This window comes from Leuresthes tenuis, unplaced genomic scaffold (assembly GCF_036924035.1).
Source record: "Leuresthes tenuis unplaced genomic scaffold, fLeuTen1.0.hap1 SCAF_13, whole genome shotgun sequence".
Taxonomy (NCBI): domain Eukaryota; kingdom Metazoa; phylum Chordata; class Actinopteri; order Atheriniformes; family Atherinopsidae; genus Leuresthes; species Leuresthes tenuis.
In genome coordinates, this window is record NW_027325367.1 from 6,011,692 (window position 1) to 6,038,553 (window position 26,862).

The 26,862-nt window shown below is 38.3% G+C and overlaps 1 protein-coding gene across 1 annotated transcript in view; it reads right to left on the reverse strand.

Annotated features, from left to right (window-relative positions):
* Window positions 1-26,862, reverse strand: part of map3k5 (mitogen-activated protein kinase kinase kinase 5) — a 67,892-nt gene that overhangs the window by 22,310 nt on the left and 18,720 nt on the right. The window contains exons 3-13 of the mRNA XM_072362757.1: window positions 22,737-22,760; window positions 18,648-18,841; window positions 15,276-15,444; window positions 14,501-14,607; window positions 9,691-9,861; window positions 7,353-7,465; window positions 4,696-4,855; window positions 3,819-3,972; window positions 3,616-3,723; window positions 2,409-2,461; window positions 813-908 (exon numbers count right to left, since the gene is read on the reverse strand). Coding sequence (XP_072218858.1) covers window positions 813-908; window positions 2,409-2,461; window positions 3,616-3,723; window positions 3,819-3,972; window positions 4,696-4,855; window positions 7,353-7,465; window positions 9,691-9,861; window positions 14,501-14,607; window positions 15,276-15,444; window positions 18,648-18,841; window positions 22,737-22,760 — 1,349 coding nt within the window. The remainder of the gene's footprint in view (window positions 1-812; window positions 909-2,408; window positions 2,462-3,615; window positions 3,724-3,818; window positions 3,973-4,695; window positions 4,856-7,352; window positions 7,466-9,690; window positions 9,862-14,500; window positions 14,608-15,275; window positions 15,445-18,647; window positions 18,842-22,736; window positions 22,761-26,862) is intronic.

Consider the following 26,862-nt stretch of genomic DNA (forward strand, 5'->3'; position numbering starts at 1 on the left):
TTGCCTCTTCACACCTGTACAACATAACTTGAGAGTGACACATTGTTACCACCTTAGAAGCACCTGTGAAGAGCAAACAGGAGGTGGGATATGATACAAAGACTGTGCTCAAGAAATCTTGTTCGTGGAAGAGCATCAAGGTTGATGAGGCCTCTCATTTAATTGCACAGATGAATGCTTTTTATTTCATATGCGGTTCTGTGCAAAAGTCTCGATTCACCCCTCATTTCTTTATATTGTGCTTCCAAGCAGCTAAAAATTATTGTAATTAAGTGTAAGTGGTCATGAGAAATAGTTCTCCGGGCTTTCTGAAGCTCTCTTAAAGTTTTTCTTTGAACACTGGCTTCTTTTTCACTAATTTTCAACAAATCATTCAAGGACAAAAAAGGCACTTTGCTCAAGAAATGAACCAGTGTTGTGTTCGCTCATAACAGACAACTTAACAGACATTATCACATATCTTTAGGCACTTTTATTACAATTCTTGTAAAGTGTGCACAAATCTTGTATCTGAGTGAACTGATTCAGACATTCTCATTCTCACATGCAGCTGCAGGTTTTCAGATTTAGTTTTTTTTGTTATATTTAATATAACCTCGTAAGAACCCCCCCACGAGACTTTTAAATCCCTTTAAATAAATACATTTGACAAATGTCCTCAGCTTTCAAATCTAACTTCAGATTTCTGACTATTAAGTTTAAATTGTTGTTTTAATGTGGCGGGAGATGGCTGCTGAGAAAGTGTAATCACATTCAGAGAGGATTTATTATTTCTGCCGGCTGTGGCTGTGAGTGTAAAGTAACAGACCAACCTTTTACAGTGCATCTCTGTGCAGAAATAGATCTGGAAATCTTCTGCATTGTGAAGGACGTAGAGAAAAGCACTGCGCTCATCAAACTTGGAGATGCTGGAGAGAAAAGGTCCACAGTTAAATGAATTCTAAAAATAAATCTTAAAATGCAGAAAACCTATACAGCTGTGATATATTATTTATTACTACTTGCTGATATATACTGTATACAGTGCTAGGAACACAGTGTAGTGAGACTCAAGTTTTTCTTACATTAAACAATGCAGAACTGCTGCAGAAAAGATGGTAAATTTTAACTTTTATCCAGCAAGATGAGCACTTGTCCATTTTATTAGCGTGCCAAGGCCAGATCTGCTGAGCCAGGCTGCCTGTATGTGTGGTCGTATTGTAGCTTGCAAAGCTGCCATTGTGTCCTGCTGACTGTCTGCAGGCTGAGTGGGCACAGAGAATGAGTCGTTCCCTAGCAACATGCGAGCACAGCCCTCCACTTCTCTCCGATCTGACACTGAATTCCTTTGAGGACCGTGGAAAAATAGGCGCAGAGCAAAAAATCATGAAAGCTGTCCATGCTGCACTGTGATGGTAATAGGAAGGACATAATTTGAAACCTGTGTGTTCTGATTTGCTGTCTATAAGTGTGCGAGCTTGGACACGTGCATATAAATATGTTCACCCTTACTGTAACTTCTTGCATAAAGTATATACAGTTAGCAGGAATTCTATTTATATTGTTTGCATATATGGCCCTGGAATATTTCTATGTCTTAGAAAAATTACACTCTAATAAACTGAAATTCCTTTGTATGCATCTGAACCTGATTAGTATCTGGTGCAGTGTTTCCCAGCCTGTTCAAATATAATTCTGTTTGTTTTGAAATGTAGACGCTTGCAGTAAAAAGAAGACAGCAAAACATGGGGCAGAGATAATGCTATGATAGTGGGACGGGACTTAAGGGTTGTGTTGTGCACCTTAAAGCACTAGTTTGACATTTAGTGAAATGTGATTGCTTGCCTAGAGCTCAGTGACTCCCAAGACTCTGATGATGGATAGGTAAAATCATGGTCACAACAGGAAACTAGACGGGTCCCCCAAGTCTTATAATGTGAACAATAAATTCCCAAACTTAGAGACTGTTGTTATTTTCTATACCTCTATAAATTCACACCCATGTGACATGCACAAGAGTAGCAATTCAAACAAAAGTTATTCCGATCTGCAACAAAATGTAGTTATGAAAATAACGAATGCTTCCATTAGCTCTTTCCATGCTCAATGAATCAAACAATAGGCACTTGGGTTATGCAAAAGGTTGTGAAAATAACACTGAAAAATTAATTACGCTATAATTTTTTCTAATCTTAAATGGACCTGAATGATCTGTCAAATGAGTAAATCTAAATATACTGAAGAGTTGCCAGTTAATATAGATCCTTCATTAAGCATGTTCCAGACAATGAACCAGAAGCACCGATAAACACAACAAACTCTGACAGAAACTCATCAAAGGGCTTTTGGCACATCTTAAAAAGACTCAGACTTTGACTAAGAGGCCTGAGAAATGAACTATCCTTAAAATAAAAGTAGCAGACACCTACCTGACACCTCGAACAGATGTGGCACTGAAGTTCCACTCATGTATCCCCTTATTCTGCAGGAGATCAAAACACACAAAGTCATTCACGGTTTCTGGGAGAGCTTTGAAGGCTTTGAAGGCTGCCTTGGGAGCATTATCCAAAATGTGGTGACTTCAGTAATTACACCTCATCAGAAGCTTAATTTAATTTATTATAGCCCAAGAAATAAAGGAACACGTTAAGTCCTTGTAGTTTGTTTAGCATCTTGATAAGGATCAATTTAAGTTGAGGAGCCTCTTTACTCACATCTTGTGTAGGTAAACAGTGATGTGAAACAAGATAATCAATAATAGGACAGAGGAAAAAATGTATTAAAGGGCGCTTTAGTCTATTATCAATTTTTTTTTACAGAATTAGATATAATAGTCACAGTGTTGAAAATACACATCTGATAATATCACGATTTGATCCCAGCTAATAAAATCAAAACATGATTGAATATAATTGAATTTTGTTCAACTTTTATAATTCCTTCCATCGAACATTAATCATCTGTTACATTAGCTTGAATAATTTAATTTCTGATTTGTTTGTTTCTGTTTCTGATTTAACCTACTTTGTCATGATTTTAATCTAATATCTTTAAATTCTTAAGCAGCTCAAAATGGCTCTTATCTATATCAGATTTGATTTATTTCAGTGCCCTCAAAAGGAGGCATTTTGGGTTAACTTCTGCTGTAAAATATAAATAAATATAAATAGAGTTGACATGACTCATATTTTGAGTGTAATTCAAGTGTCAAAACGATGAATTAGTCTGATAGCAATATATATTTCTAAGGTTTCTAGCCATATTGCAATAAAATTGTAACAATGAATGCTTTTGGCCAGCAGTTGTGTAGTTAAAATCAGATACTGTGACGGTCAAGATCACAACAAAAACTATTTTTCAAAGTGCTAATGTATGATTTATACACCTGCAAGCAAACCACAGATAAGCATCTTGTGTGGCTAAGATATCATTAAATACATCCCATCACCCGTTACCTTCCCTTTCTGATAAAAAAAAGAGTTTCACTCAAAGCAGTGTATGCTAAAACACCTGCATGGTGAACATTGTATTTCTGCATGCAGAATACTAAAAGCAGTTAGGAACTCTAAGTAAATATATCAAAAGAAAGGTCAAAGAAAGGTAAATATTGAGATGTTACTGTAGACATACACCAACCTTGTCATCAGGAGCAACATGCCAGATAGACACAGTGTTGTCATCCACGTCTTTGTTTATGGACAAATATGAAGGCTGGTACACCTTAGTAGGCTCCAATATCAACACCTGCAGTAGTGATTAATGTATTTCAAACACTTAATCAATCAGCAACAGTTTCCTTTTGTTTCCACATAAACATTTGGGACTCAAATGTCACTTACAGGAAAACGAACGGAGGAGACGTCTTTTTTGGTTGCCTCCACTAAGAAGTCCATCCAAAAGTCTACCAGCTCTTGTTTTGGGGCTGGCGGCTCCATGCTGGGCTTTTTGAAGTGCTGGTAGATCAAGATGGTTTCTACCAGCGAGCGCAGATACCTGGAAACAATCCCAAATACAAACAACAATAAAGTCATACGGCAAATATCTATATCACCACATCTTACTAAATTTCAGAGATACAACAAATCTTTAAAAGGTATAATCAAATTTTCGGTGATATTAAATTATTTAAACCCATGAGCAGAATTAAAGACTATTCAAATAACAAACAATACAATTTGATTGTAATTCCCTGCTAGGGCATGTTTCTGCTAGGGCATGAGACGTCTGTAATCATGTAACTCAGATAATTTGGACTTTGTTCCTCCACCGTCAATATCTTGTTTATATTAGAATGGTATGAGGAAATTCTGTTCATTTTAAAATTTCCTATTGTTGGCATCATCCAGATAAATACAGTCAAATTGGCAGCTCAGTTTAGGTGACAAAAGATGCAGAAATGCGTAGGTAATTCAATATCCAACCAATTTCAATGTAAAAAGTGCAAATGGTAATCAATTCCTACTCATGTCTCCTGTTGTGCAGAAGAAATTGCTTTCAGTTCATGTATCACAGAGAGGTGCTGTTAAAGAGAGCAACCACAGTCTCCTGGGAGTTTTTCCCTTCTTGATGTGAAATACAACAAGTGCTCACTTAATGGATGCAATTACAACAGAGCACACTTCAGATCACAATGACATAGACGCCAGTGGAGACAAAGCTGGACTAAAATGTGTTTTTCAGCATGCTAATCTGAGAACATCTTATCTGTGCTCTCACCAGATTGGGGCTTTGAGCTTGAAGAGTTTCTCAGAAGCCTGGATGACCCTGGTGTTGTCACAGGCCAGTATGCTGGCGCCCAGGAAGAAGCCCACGTCCCAGTAACTCTGAAGTTTGTCCAGGCTGCCTTTTTTACCCAGCAGGCTGCTCAGCTTAACTCCTAGAAAACAAAAATAAAAAACTCACAACATCTCTTTTGTTTGGGCTGTAGGATAGTCTGGCCATAGCTGAGCAAATACCGTTGCAAGAAGGAGCTCAACAAATATTTCCATACTTGAATTGCAACAAAGTGATCTAGCTTTACAATTTGCTATTATATGTAAGGGGAACTGCTGAGGTAAGCATCACATACATGTTTTGCAAAGTCTGCAGCAGAAATCTGCCATTTGGCAAGACAGGGAGGGCCATATGGAGTAGTGAGCTGTATATAGAAGGATGGAGGGTGGGATTAATATAGGAAGCTGCAGGCAGCTGCTTTCAGCCACAAAAGCTCTAAGAAACCAATCTCTGATACTGCACCTACTCAGCACTAAGAGGCAGATAGACACAGGCAATATTTGGTGAACATTTAGCAACTATAAAAGCAGATATTTCCCATCCTGACTTGTTGAAGACTAATATAGAGCCAAAATAAATTAGTTTTAGCCATACAATCTGTCATCTACAGCTGTTGTTAGTAGAGATAACTTTTTACAGCAGAACATGGCAGCAAACAGTTACCCATTTACACATTTGCTATAAGGTGCTCCACAAAATTCACCAGTTATTCACATTATATGTAGCTTTGCATTAACAGCAGCTTGATAAACTGGATGATGTACATCTTATACAATGGAATGCAAAGCAGGATTTGCACAAACAAACCAATAAATTGTCTTAGAATAAAACTTAGAGCGAAGGATGTGAGAGAGTCTATTCTTTCTCCAGCATCTGATACTAAAGTCTTTAGCTTTCTATTACAAGATATGGAAGACATGAAATCCCAGCAGGGGAAACAGTGACTCATTAAAGCATTAAAGCTTGTTATTGTTTAAAAATAAAAATTTGCAGGGCATGTCCACATTCTTTCAATTAAAATCACTGTACTATAGAAAGATTTCTTTGCTTGGCACCGTTTTCTGGTTGTCTTCTCCAAATTGCTTCATATAAAAGTTATCAAATGGTTATATTCATCATTATTTAATGACATTTATGATCTGGATGCCCTATAAAATAATTTTTAACAAAGCCTCACAGCAGTTTGAATTGTATTTATGTTTGCTTACAAGATTGTTTAACACCAAAATACTGTAGCTACAACAAGAAGCATAAGGCTAGAGCTGTCTCACGCTCCCATAAAATGAATAAAGGTGTGCTGTTTAGTTCTGCATAGTCAAACATTTCTTGTGAAAACAGAAGTTAGAGAGGCAGCCATTTCCCAAAAAAAATCCAGGCTGATCTCATTTAAGGAGACATATTATGCTATTTTTTTTACAGGCTGACACAATTTCCTGCGAAATGTCTGTGACATGTTTTGGTCAAAATAACACAGAGAGACAGGACAGCAGCTCTTTTTTCTTCCATTAATTTATACTTCTTTTCAAGGGGATCATTTTAGGCTGTGATGTGACCCGGTGGACCCCACTCTGTCCCTCTCTGCCTCAGGCTGTGCATTTTTTTTAGATCTGTAGTACTTAGTAACCTTTGGAGCACACTGTTATGTTATGACAGCAGGCAATAAATAGCCTTAGAGCTCAGACTACACACCAAACTGATATAAGAATACTTGACTAGCAGTTTTATTGTCAAATCTTACATTAACCTCATGTGCAGTTGATCCACAGACAGCTGGTAGGCTAAAAAGCCCTCTTTCACGTACAAAACACATGTCAAACTAGCTCAAGTTGTTAAAACGTGCACCACAGAATGTGGCGGATGCTGGCTAGTTAATAACACCACTGAAAACATTGAAATTCCCCAAATCACATCAATGTCGCTCTATTCCTCAGATTAAGAACTGGTGCCAGAATGGCCAATAATTCACCAGTGTTTAAAACCAGTTGGTTAAAAATCAAAGAACATCTTTCAGAAGTCAGACTTCCTTGTCAGGATATAATTTATTAAACAAAGTAGCGGTAGAGAATTATTAGCCAGTTCATTCTTCAGTTAAATCAATTAGATAACTAATGATGAGATTTGATCTCAATAACAAAACAAAAAGACTGAACTTCCCACTTCCTAGGTAGAGTGACACAGCATTATCTGAAGATGAAGTTAGGTGGAGATACAGAGGAAGGAGGCTGGATAACTGGAGGCCACAGCGACAATTGTTTCCTTTTAAATGTGAACAGCTCACTGAATGACACATTTTAAATAGGAACCAAAACAAAATGCCAGGGTTGTGTTTTTATCTGGTAGTGACCTCAGGCACCCAAAGGTATGCCCTCAAGCACATTGAGTGCTCCATTATATGTTAATTTTATGTTACATGTCCTTCAAAAAATAAACACATTGATTAACTTTCACCAATGAAGATTTCCATATATGGAGGCCAACAGTCTAGTTCTACCTCTGTTTAAAAAAAAAAAAGAAATTCTTCTTCTGGATGAAGATGACTGATCATGAAGAACTTTCAGAGACAGATTAGAGTTCAATAACCCACAAGTTAGTCTACTCACCAACTTTGCGAAGCTCAAAAGACGTGTCAAACTGGTGTCCAGCTGCCAGCAACAGAACAGCATAGTTGATACCAGAATGTAGTGTTGGCTCTGACTCAAACCCCTTTTTAAACCTGAGAGGAGAACAAAATGATGAGTTCAATAAACACTGTTCTTCCAAGAAATGCGTCACGACAAATCTCTCACACCTCTGAGATAACGCATGGCCTCACCGGGCTCCCCCGGCTTTCAAAGACACTTCAAGATGGAAAAACAATTACAGCCATATTGAGCTGGGGCCACAGAACGCCAAACAGCAACTGTGAATACCCCCAAATAACAAGAAATTTAATTTATCTAATGACCAATCTGTTCTGTTGTGGAAATGGGTGTGAACATTATTAGAGGTCTGAGCCAAAATGGGACATGGAGGTGAAAAACAGCCAGACAGAAGCTTGATTATCTAAGCAGCATTCTCAATAAAGATATGAAATATTAAATGCAATTTCCAGATGATGATAATATGCTTCCGTTATAAGGTGATGCTCGTTAGCTAATGTCAGCCTACATGAGCTCACTTTAAAACCATGCTCATAAAAAGACGACAAACTTGAGACACAAACTCTCCTTATTTCCCTTTATTTTTACAACCAAACTTTAAATTTGAGCTGATTCTGTGTTTTTAGTCAAGAATTTAACAAGGTGCCTGAAACGCTCCACATGCATTTTACTCATACAATTTACTCCATTCCAAATGTATTTTCAATGTTTACTTCAGGGCTTTTGGCCCATTTATTAATCTTAATGTTGTCCATTTGATTTTACAAGCTTTTACAACTGTGTGTTTAACAATAAGATCTCTACAAGAAAACCAATGATGCCTCATTACTAACTGTCACAGAGATGAATGCTTACAATAAAGACAGTATATAAGCCCACACAGTATTAAAACGGAAGGGAGGCAGGGACTATCCTCATGATATTTCATTATATTTCATTTACTGACACAATTTTGTGAAAATCAAATTTAAGGTTTTTCTCCACATACTGATGAAACTACTAAAAATTAGTCTCTGCTAATCAAAATATATATTTTTTGTGTGCAATTACTCACAACTACACATTTAGTATTAGAAGATCTATAGATATCCATAAACATGCAAATGCTTTTTCAAGTTGTGGGTTTTTCCAGTGAAACAAGCCAGTATTGTGACCAAGACCGCTCGGGGCACACAAGCTGTTATATGTTCACGTTTCTGCTCGAGCCACCAGGAAAAACACATAATGAGGTGAGCCAAGCAGTTCAGGCACAGCGTGGTGTGGAGAAACACAGACGAGCCGATGAGACATTCACATACATGTGAAATAAAGAAGATAGAGAGCAGCAAAACAGCAGTTGAGACTCACAATGAGGTGAAATGAGAAATTTTGAGGTTAATTATGTATGAAAAAATAAGCAATATTGTTTTTGAAACTGTGTAAGCCATAGTGTTGACTGTTTGTTTAACTTCTGTTAAGTCATCTGTCAACAGAAAACATTGACACAGTATTCCACTCATAAATGTTTTCCCTTTTACATGTTTTTTTTGTTTATTGGCAACTCTGAGTCATGCCAGCTTATCATTTAGAGAGTTTCCCATTAAAGAAAAAAGGTTTTGCAATGATTTTCCTTCATAAGGATGAAGGTTTATGTTAAATGATTAGAATCATAGTATTCTAGTTTAAAAATAGACTGGCTGTATCTTTATTATTGTATCAAAAGGTAGAAAACTTAAAGCTGTTCATATATTTTTGTTTGCTGTTTCATTCAAACATGGTTTGCCCATAAGAAGCAGAATTACATTACCCTATTACCACTTCCTGTTACCATCAGCTGACTGCAGTGCTGATACTAACCGAAATCACGACTTTCTTAAACATTTGAAGCCTCAAACTTTTTAAACCTTCAATAATTTAAGTATTACAATCACAACTCCTCTTGGTTTTAGATGACAGGACTCGATCCTCGTCCTCATGATTTTGCACATTTGCTTTAACATGTGTTAAATTCTTCAGTCTACAGAGGGTTGTCAGAACAGACGATCTGTTTTCATTCTGTTGAATAAGAGTTGTAATTCTCTTTATCAACAAATAGTTTACATTTATGATAATCGCTATTATGGAATTTTGTATTTAGGTAACAATTCTTGGCAGGCTCTTGGTACTGGGGTGCCACAATCCAGTGAGTCACCATGGCTATTATTCATCTTGTCCTTCGAAGAATTTTTTCTAACAATATTTTTCGGTGACTCAGTTTCTGGAAGGCCAACTGGGGAGAAATGTAACACACACGCACTGACATCCTCTAAGGCGCTCTCACCAAAGTGTGCCGCTGTCTCTGCTCTGTGTGTCAGTGAAGTGAGACTCCAGGAACATGTCCTTATAGATCCGTCCCACCAGGCAGTAGATGTCCGATGCTACCTGCTGCTCCCCCTCCACCAGGGGCAGCATTATGTCCAGGGCTTTCCGTCTGTCACCCGGCAGGTTCCTCCTACACTCACACACAAAACAAAAAGCAGCATGTCAGAAAGGAATAAAACTCCTCACATTTTTCAATTCACATCTGAGACATCTGAGCTTTGAGCAAAGATCCAGGCATGTAAACATTTTATGGGTATTAGTGATTAATACACATCGTCTTAATCTCCAAGTAACCTTTTGCCTCTTTTAGAGGCAAATGTTTGTATTCATACTGAGCCTGTAAAAATGAATGTTTAGCTTATTTCAGGGGTTTTGAAGGGAGATGCTCATGTAGTTGTAGTCAAAAGTGCAGCACATAATTATATATGCTGTATGCAGTCTTAATCAGTTAAAAAATAATATAACAATGTTATACCAACAACAGGAACCAATATGGAACCAATGGAAAGATACCAATAATGCAACACAACTACCAACAGTTAAGCGGCAGTGAATTCAACTACTAGGCTCATGTGGGGATGAAGTCAGCGAGTGCAGAGATCTGCTAAAAAATGTAGTTTTCAAACTTACAACCCTCAGACTCGGCAAACACTGACTAACATGATATCACACGTTGCCACGTTCTTCTGCACACCTGCTTTTACACACTAAAGAAACATGAAAAAAGTCCCTACAGGTGTTAACGTATTTTCCAAGCATTTTGTATAACAATTGAAATGGTGCATATCGATGGTAAAAATCATATTTGCAGAACATAATTAACCATTTTTGTACAATTCTGAAGAATCATTAGTTAAAACTTATCTGCAGATGAGTCAGATAAGATAATGGTTATAAAAAGACCTAATTGAAATAAGTTATTTGCAAGTGACGCATGCACAATACCACAAAGAGACAACTCCATTATGAAACAAATTCATATTGCAGAGACTATTAAGTTCATTAAAAGAATTACTGCTTTTTTCTTTAGCAATGTGAGGCTCCACTGCAGGCATCATTAAAGTGCTACAGGCTCCCATATAACTCACTGTGAGGAAATAATGATTAGAGTCTCTATAATGAGTAACCCATTAGAAAATAACAATGAGACAAGAAGGACTCTTGTACTATAAAAGGATCTGCAACATCTTAAAAGAGGGACAATTTAATATGGACAATAAAACAGAATCAACGGAAGGACCAAATAAATTTACGTCCAACAGGTCTTTAACATAAATCAATGACCTGATTCAAACTTGTGCTTATTCATAAACTCAGTTGTCAGCTTATTGGTTGAACCAGATAAAGTCCAATAAAAGTTTGGTGGTTTTCTGGCACGTTTTTTTAAATAATTACTTTGCTTCAAACCATTTTCTCCATCTTACAAATAGTTTCTCTTCTCAGAAGTCACCAATAACCATGGAATTATCAAAGCATAAAAGATTTTGTTTGCAAAACTTTTGTTGGGTGCAATCAATGATAATGTCTTTCCAATACGGAGGTCAGATTAGAAAACCCTTTGTCGTAGTGTTCAAGAGCAAGGCCAGACTATAGAAAGTATTTTTCCATTTACTTTGAACGACTTACTGCAGAACTCTTATGTTTTGAAAAAGACTACTAAGAAAACCCTGATAATGGCTGCTCTTCGGGGCACAAATGTTAAATACAGCTCAGAAGCTGACAGGTATTACCATGGAGACCGTCCAGTGGGAACAGCGCCCAGGGCTGCAGGATCCTCATGCAGCTCTCCATTTCCTGCTTTCTTCTGTCCAGTGAGCAGATGCATATTTGCATAGTGGACATTCTTTCCTCGCTCCTGTCAGGCATTCACCAACGAGTCCTAAGCAACAGGCTCCTGTTCATTGTTTAACACCAATGTGCCTGAAGCTGAGGCCATTTCAACCCGGCAGATTATTCTAATGCAGGGCACCTACTTCAGATCAGTGATTAAGCTCTTATTAAGGCTAGATATTGTTAATATCAGGGGTTACTGTGGGCTGAATCCTACTGAGTCAGAGCTCAATAAAACAGCCAGGGTAATGATTTATACAACATCACTTCAAAGACTGAATTAATTTAGTTGCACTCTTAAATAGAAAGCTTTTTAATTCAATCATATTATGCATCATCTGACAAACCATTCATTTTAAAAGCGAGCGCTGACACTGTAACTTCACTGGTTAAATGTAAAAGAAAATAAAGTGGATGTGTATTCACTTTTCCAGTTGAGACAGAGTAACACACTGATACAAAACGCATGCAAAATATAAAGGTGAAAGATCAGTATCTGGAAGTCCCTGCTGTTGATAATCAAATTTGAGTAGGAATGCTGTCAGGAAATATGTATTAGGATCTTTTATTATGATGCCTTTGATATACTAATGAGCATCTTATCTGTCACTGATCTTTCTTCATCTTGGCAGGATTCCATCTTTACTTAATTCAGTTCATTGGATATAATCAGGATAGGCACACTTGTCTATATAAGGTCTCACATTTGATGGCACATAAACTCAGCTATGATGTTTGGTACCAATGGCTCAGTTATTGGACATGTGAAGCGTTCTCAGATCAGAGTTATTTCTGTGAGACTGAAACCAGGCATCTGGGATCAGCTTATTAATACCATCCCTAAAGTCAAACATGGTGACAAGAGCATCAGACTGTGGGGATGTGTTTCTGTGAGAGGACCAGAGATGGAGTGAGGATTAAGTAAAGACAAATGCAATGACATATTGAGCAATTCTGAAAGGAAACCTTTGCCACTTTCTACTGGAAACATAACACAAAGGAAACTTATTAAAACTCTGTTGTCTGAAAGCAGACCTGAACCATGTCTCTGGAGAGACCTGAAAAAATGGCTGTGCACAAACACTCCACAACCAACTTCGATGAGCTTGAACATTTCTGACATAAAGAATGGGAAAAACTGCAAAAGGAAAGTCTGCCCAGCTTGTTGGATGATTTCCAAGAAGGTTTGAGGCTGCAATTGCTGCCAGACTAAGTCATGTTCTAAATACTTTGGCACCAGAAACAGGATATTTCAATCCTAACCCTACAAAGGTCAGGTTTTCTTCTTTTTGTGGAAAATTGTGGATGAATTAAGGGGAAAAAAGTCAGTTTTAAGATGAGTCTAAAACCAAATGTATGCACTGTAATAAAACACTGATGAAATACTATGAAAAAGCGTTAATATTCCATATCTATATTCAGTTTTACATTAATACCAGTACAGTACTTCTCAATATAATGGGACATATAATGGGACACTTCTCAAATATAAATAAAAAATCCAAAATACAACTTCTGATGCGCATTACATTCAAATATATCAAAATATATTTCTGGAATGGGCAATACTGCATGATTATTAAATTACTTGTATTTAGATGTTTATACATTTTGATTGCAACATTTTTAACACTTTCCACTCATGCCAGAGATCAAACTACTTTCCAACTGAAACGATTTATCTTCTGTCTAACAAAATGATTTTTTCTGCTCAACATAGACAAGCTAAACCACACACCTCCTGTTGTCTAACAGCTATTGTAGGTAAAATGAGTCATCCTGCTTTGTTGAGGTAAACTGGCACACAAGAACTCCAACAGCTGTGTCTGTGCTCATGCTGCTTTGTTCTACAGTTTAGAAAGTTTTCTGTCATTAACACTTATTGTTTGAATTTGTTGCACAAAATGTGTCAGCATGCTACCTTGAGATCGCAAACAGAAAACATTATCGTGTGAATGGGCCAGACTGGAACTACCTAACACAGACATCTTGGCTAAAACATTTTCCAGTTGCTGCTAAATTAAAAAGCAGAATGCTTTATTGCTGATTGAAGCAGATGCAGCATGGAAACCGCAGGAAGTTTACACAAAAGTCAGCTGGTGAAAACAGGCAGCCAAAACCTCCTGTGTTGTACATCTGTCTTGTTCCAGAGCTGAACAGTTACAAATTAGAATTTGCAGTCATTTTAAAAGAAAAAAGGTCTTGTTGAGAGACTGAAAACTCCTAACTGGAAGCCCTTATAACAGAAAATTACTGGTTTTCACTTCTGCCAAAATGAAACTTTACGCATGTACCTTCCTGATAGATGGAAGCACAAAAAAAAGACAAAGAAAGAGCTCATTATTTTGTATATCAGGAAACCTTGTGTGTAATTGCTTTTAAATGACAGGCACTGAAAAGAAAACAAGGTGTCCTCCTCAAAATTAGCTTGTAATCTGTCATTTTGAAATTCAATTTTCTGTTCAAGCCAGTTTCAAGAAAGTTCAAAACTGGCAAAACAATATTCAAAGACAAGAAGAATTGCTGCTATGGTTTAACATGTCACCTGAGTACAGAATTTGCTACCTATTCAATCAATTAAACTCAATAAAACTTAATTTGCTCACACAAGTGCATTTGTACATAGCAGCTCATCTCTCAGGCTCACAAATGCAAACGCTGAAACAAATTTAACGCTATAAAACAACTTGTTTCATTTTGGTGTGGATGAATAAATTCATACATGTAAATTTAAGTCATCACATCATTTACATGCCAAGGAACCGCATTATTTACTGTGTAACATACCTCCAAGCTAACTTTCTAAGAGACTCAACCTTTTCATTTGTCACGTTAACTATTTGTGCATCTGAGTCAGTATGCCTGCATGGGTAGGCGGGCTGGTAGGTGGTCATGTGTCACAGGGTGCATCACTGTGTCATGCGTGCTCACTATCTTACCGATTCAGTGCAAAGGCGTAGTGGAACTTCACATGTGGATGAGCCATGGGGTCAAAAGTTGGCAGCTTCTCCAGTGTCTCGACCAGCTTCACGACGGATTCATAATCCTACAAGGTATGTAAAGAACAAGCTGATGAGCTCTCGCTTTATTGTCACCCTTATTGTTGTTAGTGTAAGCAGTGAGGGACTGGAGTGTTTCTGCACAAATGACGCCTAAACATGTGCTAAATGTTCTGAGCCTGGAGGGAGAGTCTCTGATGTCGGTCTGAGACTCAACTGTCTGCTTAACATCAAAAGCACTTCAATAACCGAGTGGCCTCTTCATCATACTTTTGTTCCTATACTTGCATATAGTCACAAGACCCACAGGATGTTGAATAACTCAGGACATCCTCAATGCTTATTGTTCGAATTAATGATTCATGAGGCTGTGCAATGCCTTCGGTAAGTGGGACGATCTGGAAGTGAGTGCCACCACAAAATGGACACTAAAAGGTAGTAAAAGATTTCTAAAAGATTTCAAAAGTGGATCAATAGCTTTGCTTCAAGCTCTCGAAAAGTGGTCTGAAATGACTTTTTCCTTTTGAGAATAGAGCATCTTTAATGGAATAAATGTGACCATCTGTACAAGAGATTCGTCAGAGGTCAGGTAAAAAAATGACTGAAAATGTGACTGAACGCTGTTGCTTTGACAGACTGATGAAGCAAACAGCGTTCTGTATGCCATGTCAGGAAAGGGCTTATGTTGGCGTACAACACGTCTGCACAGCTGTACCTGGATGTCCCTGTACGTCAGAAGCAGGTTGATGACGACATCGACTGAAAGGCACTCCACGTTGTCCAGCCGCTGCTGGATTCGGCTCAGCTCGGCAGCCAGCTCCGTGCCGGTGTAAAGCTCCCGAGCTTTGCGGATCTCATTCAGAATCGTCTCACGGAAATACTGACTGAAACGCAAAAAACATGCAGAGATAAACTGCTTAAAAGTATATTGCATAACAATACATATTAAATCTACCACAGCTTTATTATGCCATGATAGAGCTTCCTCTGACAAGAAGTTGATGATCTGTGCCAGAATGGATTTTTTTTTCTCGATAATCTGAGCAAAAACGTTATTAAGACCTGACTAATTATTTCACAAAGCTTAGGATTTCCTGGAGGAGAAATTTCGACATAATTAGTTTTACATAACTTCAGATCACTCTCCAGTGAGATCAAAGCTATTTCCCTTTAAATGAGTTTCACGAGAATATATTTGAAATATTATCAACATTTGTAATACTGCACTTTTAACTCAATTTAGTCACAAATTACTTTTCAGATTGACAAACACAGTACATGAAGAGCTTATGAGATATCTTAGAAAGCTTTGTGATAGATTAAATAGATAAAGAAAGAAAGGAAGACGGTTGGACAGAGTGAATGATAAAAGTCTGTTTTATTAGCATTTAAAATGTGCAAATATTCCTCTCATTGCTCATCATTTGATGAATATATGTTTTTCATTTTATTCAACCAGGAAAACTGTCCTTTGGGATTAATGATCTCTTTGTAAAGAAGTCCTGGTCAAGAACGCATCAGCGCAAGTTAACACAATACAACCATACAGACCATACAGACTTTCTGATATGAGGACTGACTGTGTCATTTTGAGCTCTGAAGCTATTTCCAGAATCCACACAAACTAAATTCCTTTTACTTATAGAAACCATCCGAAACCTTTTGAGGATTTTGAAGGTAATCGACAACAATTAAGGGGTTTTTGAAGCTTATTTGGGCAACCTATTAGGATGCAAAGCAGTAAGACAAAACATTAAACAAGCCAGTTAGCCAGTTCAGCTATATCAAGGGCAGAATAGAGCATCCCTCCTGCTTATCAAGTACGAGTAGTCATGAGGGGGGAAACATACGTACGGAAAGCTGCAAAGCAAACACACATTTAATACATGTGTGGGTATTCCACAAATACATGCCAAATGTAAGTTAGCAAACTGAAACTCAGTTAGTTAAAAACTAAACATCCATATGTTGACATTGTGTGGATAATCTAAAACACCTCACTTCACTCATTGCAGGGCAGCCCAAACAGTAAACGCTGACATTATTAAAATCCCATGTTAATTTGCTGTAAGTAGTCGTTACAGATGTCCTACATAAAATATACTAAATGCATTTCAGTCAGATACAGTAATGGCTAAAAACTCGGTGCACGTTGGTCTCCAGGAGACGAAGTCTCTCTTTTCTGTGTGAAAAACCTGAGACGCTATTCCTGGAGTTGAGCTTGAACTGACTATTGCATTGCCTGTTGGCAGGAAAGCATCAAACAAAACCCCAGCAGCTGTAACAAATATCTCTTTTCAAAATGAAGATCTCCACGCATGTCAAAGGTGGGGGATACACACACAGATAATTACAGCAAGTGCAAATAAAAAGAGTGGGACTGTAAATCAAAGGCCTTTTGAAATGAAAATAATGCATCAGTGCTGCTTTAACCAGCAAACCAGCACTGCAAGCTCAACTGTTCTCTTATCAAGAAGTCACAATGGTGCAAATGGTGTATGTTGTCCCCTCTTTTCTGTCCTCTCAAACCCCAGTTGGTCGAGGCAGATGGCCACCTTCCTGAGCCTGGTTCTGCCAGAGGTTTCTTCCTGTTAAAAGGGAGTCGTTCCTCTCCACAGTCGCCTCATGCACGCTCAAGACGAGAGATTGGACCGAAGAGAAGTTTCGTTGCAATCTGTTGGTTTCCTTAGTGAGGAAATTGTTCTTGAATTGGCTCTGTATGTATGAATTCGACTCATTTTGATTGGATAATGATTACAATGAATTGGACTCTAATTGGCTTGAATTAGACTGCTGTGATCTGGTGCTATATAAATTTGACATAATCTATCAGCCGGATCTCCCTTGGTTTGCACAAAAACATAAGCCAACCTTTTGAATATTGTTTCCCCTTTATAATTAGGTCAAAGATATACAGTAAAATGAAAACTTTTGGACCATTCACACATATAGAATGGCCCTATAATTTGTAACATGTTAGATTACTTGAAGAGGAACTTTGTGTTGGTAGGAAATGCTTTAAATAGTTTTCTCATTGGCTTCCTCTTACTCAAACCATTACTTTACTATTAGTGTTAGTGTTTCCTCACACAGTTATAGTGAGGAACCTATACATTTATAGCTAATTACTCTCCCAGTGAACTCCATCTGGCATTTCATTGTTTTTTCTTTCAATTGATTTGTTCTGTTCTATTTCTTTTGTTATTCTGTTATTATCGTATTTGCCTGCTACCTCAATTCTGATTTTATGTAATTCCATTGATAGTAAAAGTTTTATATAAGTGCCATATCAATAAAGATGATGATGATAATTACCAGGATAATAATTATAATTATCATTGTCATTATACTCACAGAACTGATGATAAGGTTTACAAATTATCCAGAGAACTGGACCTTTTAAAAAATATGACATCATCCCAAACGACTGGATTTTATGTATGTTATTGTGAGCACATGCATGGCTCAATACATACGTCTCTGTGAAGCACAGTTAATTTAATCTTTAGATACATTCAGTAGATTTCTGTTCTCTGCAGATAGAAGAGGAAACCTTGTGACACGGGATCAGAGTTTTGCATTTTAAGACACAAAGTGGGTGCTGCTGAGACTTTCACTACGTTTGGGAGTGTCTGAACTGTAATGGCGTGGACTGTTAGTCTTGTGCTCTTAGCAAAGCGATTTATAACCTTGGACTGTTGAAAAATTTCCATCCATCTTTTGGGTGGTGGGTGCGGTTTAGTGTCTCGTCATCTCTGCTTAGGAACTTCCCATAAGCACTGCTTATTTCACAGTTGTGCATGCATCTCTGTTTAGAATGTACAGAAACCCGCCTATAGTTACTTCTCCTCTGCACAAAAGTAAAAAATAGGATGTTTGTATTGCTTAACATCCTAAATAAATGTGATGTAAGGTCTGCATTACCGTTTCATATATTTTGTCGATTTGCATAAGTAAGAAACTCTTCAGCATCTTTGCAATATAATAAAAACAAAAGACGTACAGCATGAAAACTGATGAAAAGAGAACACACACACACATACATACAAAATGCAAGCATTTGCTTCAGTTCACACAACATACTCACTGGGAGTTGGCCTGTGACACTTTGAGCAGTTGGATGAAGCGGTCCAGCAGGGGCATGCAGATGGGCCCCAGCAGCATCTCGAAGCTGGGCTGCATGAGCTCCGTCAGGCCCTTCATCAGGCTGCCCTCACAACAATACACCTTGTTGTGGGGCGTAACCATGTACGGGATGAAGGTGTAGTTAGCTGAGCATGTCTGTAGAGAAAACACAGCCACAGATTTGGATGTCAGAACTCTTCCCGTATGACCCTGTTGGCAATGTGTGAAGAAGAACCAGTGATATTGCAAATAAAAACATACATTGAGTACAAATACTAACAGCAAGTGAACACAATTGGTAGCTTCATATCATGTGCATCCTTTTTTTGATATAATATATTTATTTGTATATAGACATTTACATATTATGATGCAATTTGCAGTTATATTAAGTATATTAAGATAATTAAGTTTTGTTAGCAGGCATATTATGTACAACAGAGCCTGTGCATTCATAGCACACAATGCATACTTTTTTTTAAACATTCAACTTGCATAAATTATCTAACAAACACTCTGTGAAACCAATCTTATAGACAATGTAAAGTAAAAACATTTCACAGCATAGGGAGGAAGCAGATTGCTTGGAGGAAGTCTTAGCTGTTTCCTCTGTTTCTGACGGTTTAAAGTAACAACACAATGCTTAATCTTGCATCTGTCTGCAGAGACAATTGTATTTATGTGGTGATGTCTTCTGTGAGTCAGTCTTGAAGACAGCTGCAAGGAGGGGAGATCTGCATCAGTGGTGAGACCCCCATTAGATGCTGCTTTTTTATAACCACAAACACTTACAGACTGATTTGACATTTTCATGCAACTCAGTGCACAAGAAAATCAAGCAGAAACCAAAGTGTGGTGGCTCATCTGATGCAAAGCTCTACCCTGTTATTTCCTACAGCTGGGGTACTTGGAACTATTTTTGGCCCATGTTTGTTTCAGTTTTAGCTGTATTATTTAATTTACATTTAATTCCAGACATCTGTGTTTTTCTACTATGTCTTTGCATTCGTTTGAACATCTCATTATACAGCAGTGGTCATGATGAGCCGGCAGTGTTAGCCCGCCCTGGTGAATAAACGGAGCGGAAATGTGCATGTGCTGTTTACAGACATTTTAAAGAGAAAAAAAGATGCAGAAAATCAATAATCATTATTCTCAAGAAATGCTGTTTTCAAGGAGAGCTGTCCCAAATATGTCAGATGTGTGGTGACACACAACATGGGCATCTAAAGGTGGCTGGACTGCAACCCAGCTGCATCCTGAGCCTAACACTCTATCATGCTTTCAGCTTTTCAGACAGCTTTGAGAGAACACATTGCTGCTGCTTTCACGCCAACAGAAAAAAGGAAGTGAAAGGAAGGCACAGTGTAGAGGCAACGAAAGCCATACGAGGATAACTACTTCCTTCTGTGCAACAGTGGTTTATGACATCACCAGCTGCAGCTGCTGTGGTGCACGCCTTTAAAAAACATAAATGCCTGACCCTTGTTTCTCTAAAGTGTAACAGGTTGCGAAATACTGCCGCTATTATTAGCTCCTCTGTGTGTGTGATTCCTGGCATCATGGGGATCAGATGGCAGGTATGCTTTCACAAGCACCTGCATATTTCAGAGCGGCTGTGGGGCATCTGATCACCAGTCATTTACAGGTAAGATGTTACAGAGCTGAAACATATGTGACAACTGGCTCATGGGGAATCTGGTGAATGTTACTTACAGAATGAGTCAGTTATTTAGTAAGTGATTCATCTGGTGTGTTAGCCTTGCCCATGATCCATCTGTCCATCTGTAGCGACAGCAGGATTGTAATGGGAGCAGCATCACTCACCTTCGCACAGACACCCACTGCCAGACCACAAGCCACTGTTATGAGTTTATTAAAATGTTGCAATCATTAAATCCCTAAGGAGGAACCAGTCTCATTTCAAATATGAACTAAAGCTCCAGTAGTTTGTACTTGTGGGTTCAGACTTCAGATAAAACTCAATGTGCACAGTAACACAGGGGAATAAATGTCTAAGAAATCACATCAATTGAGACACACACAACTGGAGGCTAATAACCTATTCCATTGCAATTTCCATTCTGATGGCAGGCAGTTAAATACATTTTTAAAACTAAAGGGGAATCAGAAACATTCACACCTGCAGAGTATTCTCTAAAACAATTAAAGTAATTTGCAACCACACAGAGGGTAGTTGAGAGCAATTGCTTGTTAGCTAATTAAAACAATATTTAAAGTTAGGACATGAATCTAAAGCTACCCTGCTTTTATAAAGCTTTAAGTCGCAGACTGTCTGGACCACAGATTTATTGGTTTTGTTAACTTTCATCCCTCTGATAGTGTAGACTTAAAGGAACATTTATCATTTCTTAAATTAGGGACATGTAAAGGGTTTATGAGCAGTCAGTCTGCATGGTTAAATACGCAGTTCAGACTTGAGTGATGGTTGGCCATTTAACTGGCCATTTAATCTTTGTCCCAGTATACATGCATGCAACACTGTGGACTTCATGAGAAAATGTCCAAGACACTGACTCTGCTCTCCTCCTCTGACTTTCTTTGTCAGAGATCATTGTACATGTAAGCACAGCTGAATTCGCTGCGCAAACGTTGCCTTTAAGTTACTTGAATGGAGATGTTATCATATTATTAAGTAGAAAGATAACATCTTATGGCAAAACTCATTTTTGAGTGATCATACTGGTGTTCAATAGCTAAATGCGAAGGTTGCTGTTTACCTCGTACGTGTAGATGTTGCATCTTCAACCAATATGTCTGGGAAGAGGTAAATCTACCAATATGCACAACATTTAGGAGTTTTGGTAGTTTTGTTAACTTCCTGTATTGCTTACTCTTATCTTTAATCAAAAGAAAGAAATATGTATTCAAATTTATACAAAATTGTGATAATCAGGAAAACCTGCAATCACATCAAAGGGATTGAACAAAAAAAACCAAATCCAGTATTGCACTTTAAGAGCACTTATAGAAACACAGAGGGTTAGTTAAGGTTGCACAGACTGGTGCTGAGGGAATTCAAGGGCCTTAATACAACCGGGAAAGAGACAGGACAAAAACACTGAGAGCACATGAGTGAGATACGTGAGCTCACACTCTGATACTGGGAGTGATAATCAGCTCTCCTCACAGGGCAGGAGTCAGTGTCAGAGGACAGTGTGTTTCATGCAGCTCCATCCACTCTGAAAAGCCACTTAAGGGAGCTAAGCCTTTCATGTGACTCCTGAGCATTGACTCCTGGACTACATCAACCCGCTCCTGCTTCTGCTTTAATGTCACTAATACTGCCGGTAGTTTAAATTTAATCATATTTATACAGGAACTTTCAGCTACACAACCTTTGTGGCTTTTCTTTGTTTTAAATCATTCTAAATTCAACTTGTTTTAATTCATGCTTTTGGTCGAGCATTTGAGGACGCCATGCTAGACCAATTTTAAACCCTTCAGTAATGGCAAAAAGTTTAGAAACCTACTGTGTTTAGCAGTCCAACATTACACATCTATGACTTCTGACAATGTATTTGTAATTTAAACATAAATAAAAAAATCCAAACTACGTCTCTATCAGTACCTAATATGCTTCAGTGGGGTAGATCACATGAGTTTACTGATTTCGGTAGGGACTAAAGTTCAATCTGTGCCAGTTAAGAACAGGATTTGCTCGGCTTTACAGCAGCACCTTATTTGAATGCTGCACTTGTTGCAAGTCAAATTTTAAAACTGCTTGTGCCTTTTAAGGCAGCACATGCAGCGACTGTATTTCATTAGGCAGCTGTCATCTGGTCAAACACATCTTGAAAGTGGAAGAGAAAATATTTTACATTGATCCAAACATTCATCAAGGCTTCTCAACCACAGTGGGGTTCTTGAGAGAAAACCTTTGCTACACTGAGAAGAGAAACATAAGGCATTGGATACTGTGCTCCCTGCATGCTGTAAAAAAAAGCATATTCTTTGCACCTCATAATATGCGCGATGTGTGAGTAATGTGTGAAAAGCAAAGGCTAGAAAAAATTATTTGTCTACTTACAGTGTTCTTCTGGCAAATTATGTCCTGGAAGAAGAGCAGAAGAGAAAAATACATTCAGAGATTCGAAAAGAACATTTTCTCCCATGGGTAATTTAGTGTTAAGACACTGAATTGCTAAGTAAAACAAAATAAATCAGATTATTTCCACTTAAATTTAATTCATCATACCATTTTGCCAAGACGCCATTCTCTCTGCAAAATTAATAACTGAGGTGTGCATTATCGTAAAACTACAAGTTTTAAAATAATTGTGTGCGTTTGTTTTGATGAAGGAAAAGCTTACATCATGTTTGCTATGCTTTAAAGCTTTATTTACAGCAAGAAGTACATTCACAGATGCATGTTGAGCATTTACCTTGTCAAGAATATGAATTATCAAAGGCAGTCTGTACATGTAACCCAGCATCATACATGGTTGAGCCTGTTTTCACATTCAACTACAGCTCTGTATTTGCAAATTAAAAGGGCATTTTTGCTCTTGCTAGCTTCACTTCCTGTGTAGAGGTGGGTAACAAATGTGTCAAACACAGGACTTTCACTCAGCAAACTATCGTTTGTGTCCTGCGTGACACCAAAACCTGATGTGAAATAATTATTATAAGCTTTGTTTTTTTTAAAATTTTTTGTTCATTAATTAGGAATTTGCTTAGCCTTAGTTAGTTACCCGGTAACAGTATTGTGCAAAAGACTTGAGCGATCACCCCAATTCTTTCAAAATCTGCCAGAAAAACAGGAAATAGGTGCAGCAATTTCTTGAATTATTTACAGTCTTAAAGGTAAATACAGTAAATAAGGCAAAAACATATAATGCTAACGAGCTTGAAATTCAATATTTGGTCTGAGCTCCTTTATTCTCCAACACAGCCTGAACCCTCTGAGACAAGCTTTCTGTCATTTCTTTAAGGAGTCTTCAGGAATAGTTCTCCAGGCTTCTTGAAGGACATCCCAAAGCTCTTCTTTGGATGTGGGCTGCCTTTTGTTCCGTTCTCTGTCAGATGATCCCACACTGCTTCAATAATGTTGAGGTCTGGGCTCTGGGGAGGATTCATCCCTCCATAAGACCTGTTGCCACTGATTTTCAGTCCACTTCTTGTGTCATTTGGCATAGCTCAGCCTTTTCTCCCTGTTTCCCTTCCTTAAGAACGGCTTCTTGACAGCCACCCTTCCATGGAGACCATTTCTGATGAGGCTTGGGCCAACAGTAGATGGATCAGCTGAAGGTCCAGATGCATCTCTCAGGTCCTGTCAGGTCTTTGCTGGATTTTTTCCTCTTTCTTAAGGACATCACTTTCAGATCCTGTTCATCTGCTGTAGATAGTTTTTTAGGCCTGACACTTCTTCTTTTGTCCTCCACTTGTCCAGTTTCCTCAAATGTTTTAATGAAACACTGCACACCATGCTGAGATATGCCAAGTTTTCAGCTAATAGCTCTTTGGGAATCACCTTGTTGCTGCAAAAACACAATTTCATGACTGTCAGACTGTGTTATCTTTTTGTGTTACACTGACGTGTCAGTGAGAGCAATCATGCAATGTTACTGGCTCACAACTGCACAGTCGCTTTAAAAAATTAATTTATCTCATCTCCCCACAAAGCCACACAGACCCACATGTTAATTTTGTAATGCAGATATAAGTTGTTTTCTTAATTGCTGTCAAATAGTGTTGTGTTTGTCACTGATATTACAATGATATCGTTATAGACTCCTGAGGAAGCTGTCAGAGAAAAGTCTTTTGAGGCAGGGTGAGGAGTAGCACCACCCAGCGAGATGAGTTGGCACCATGGCTGACCACAGGAAGGAAAAACTCCTTGCAAGTATTTCAAGAGCTGTATCATTTATATCAATCCTGTGAGGCAGTTTGGCAGCTTACCAGAGGCTTTTCAGGCAGTGTGAGGAGCAGCACCGCCCAGCTAGATAGATGGGCACCATGGCTGACCACAGGGAGGGAACGCTTCAATCAGGTAACAGTTTGCAAATAGAGCGGGGAGGACCGAGGAGACTGAATCATCTGAGAATGTACATTAACTTTTATGCCATGTTTATTTAGAGACGCACCTTTCCTGACAAACTGTACATTACAGCGTGCTGACTAGACAGTTGTGTCTGCTAGTCAAGGAGCCCAGTCATCATAAGGCTCCCTGAACTACTCAAAAAGAAAGACACATGTGTTCCTTGGTAGAAGTTGGCAGCTGCAGTGAGATTTTAATGAGCCTCTGACTGTGTAAAGTATGCTCTGTCGGTTGTAAAGGAACCACAAGAATTTCACTGCTGCTGCATGTTGACACACTTTGACGTTTTTTGTAACTAAGCAGTTTCTCTGAGGCCTATTACATAAGCGACTGCAATTACCTAAGGCTGCAACAATTACTCTGTATGATCCTAGAAGTAATTTTTGTTCACTTACACAACAATAGCTGAGTGAAAAATCAATGTGACGCTGAAAGCTCACGTCCATGTTACAGTTTCCACCAGTGGTGTCTGCTGTTTCTGCTTTGATTTAGTGACACTTATCTCAGGACACCTACCTTTAAATTTTTCATCTACTGCATTTCCATGAGTCACTAGCTGAATACCACCGTTGACACACTTTGGTTCATGATAAAAAATGTTGCAGTTAATATTAGTGAAGACTACCTCAATAGGAGATGAATTACTTAGCAGAGAGCACGGCTTTTATCAAAGTATGTCAACTTCTATGGCTCAGTTTTACAAAAGACAGTGTAGTGTCTGATATTTACCACCTGTGCAAAGTTGTTTTGCGTAGTGATAAGAGGTCCGATAACCACCTGCTGTGTAGGGGAGTCTCGGGCTAAATCAGGACATTTTGAGAATAACACACTCCCCAGTTAGTTTGTCCAGAAGAGGCTCAATAGATATGCACACAACATATCTGGGCTTTGTGCTTGGTGATGGGAACATGCAACATCTTCAAGGTCACTAAGAACTGAAAGAGTCTACTTAATGAAGAGCGCATCCACAGTAAGGCCAAGATTTTAGGGAATCCTGGCTTGACACATCTCTCCAGACTTGCATCATTCTGTAATTCTGATACGGACCTGGTTGACAATAAAGGTTTCCGTGTTCGACCAAGTCTGTGTCAGCAGAGTTCTTCCTGCATTATCTACACACAGGCTGTTTGAAGGCAACCATCCCCAATACACCACAACAGCAAACAAGAAAATTTATATCAATATTTACTAATGAGGTGCAGCGGTAATGTTGCATCTGAAGGTGAGGATGCAAAGGGATGTTAGCATCCAGCCTTGTGATAATGGGAGATTCCGTTTTTTTCAAGCGCAAAATTTAGCAAAGAGCGTTTCTAAGTTAATCACGCATGTCTTAAAAGGGTGCCATCAATTTTGCTTTCAACATGGCTGTGATTGTTGCTCTGCTGAAGATGCACAGGTGTTCAGCATTATCAGAGGGATGGAAAGAATGTGTGAGGGAAGTGATTCTCCTTCCATGTAAATTTCTTCATGTAAATGTATTTTGAATACCAGAAGAAGACATTATCGGAACGTTATCCAACAAGAGGGTGTCATGCAACACCTGCTGCACAACATGTTTTTGCAGCATTTAATTTTCTTTCCCCTTTATTTTTTTTGCTTGTGTGTTTTAACAGACACCTGTTAAACATTAACATGTTAACATGTGTAGCTGAGATGTCTATACACATCTTCACATGTGGTGCCCCTGAGTGCATTTCTAAATGCAAATATAAATCACCAGAAGGCGCCTTCATTTTCTGGAATGATCCCTGTTTATAGATTTCCCAGGGGTGGACGGTAGGCTTTAAGGTTAGGCAAAAATGTTGTCATTTTAATGGTTATTTAGCCATATTAGGCATTAACGACTCTTTGTCATTTGTGTGTGCTGTCTGATCCTGAGCCAAACAAAGCAACGACTAACTACAGTCTTCTGAAACTCACAGGGGAGTTTATTTATCAAAGGGGACCTGATAAGCAATCTCGTTTCAAATTTGAATATTTCAACTGAACTGTTATAAAGTTTGAAGTTTGTATGTTCTGTGTTGAAACAAGAAACACAATGTAAACCGTGTCATTGGTAATTTACAGGCTCCCGACGACCAAGGTTTGGAATTTTCTCTCACAAACCACCAAAAGT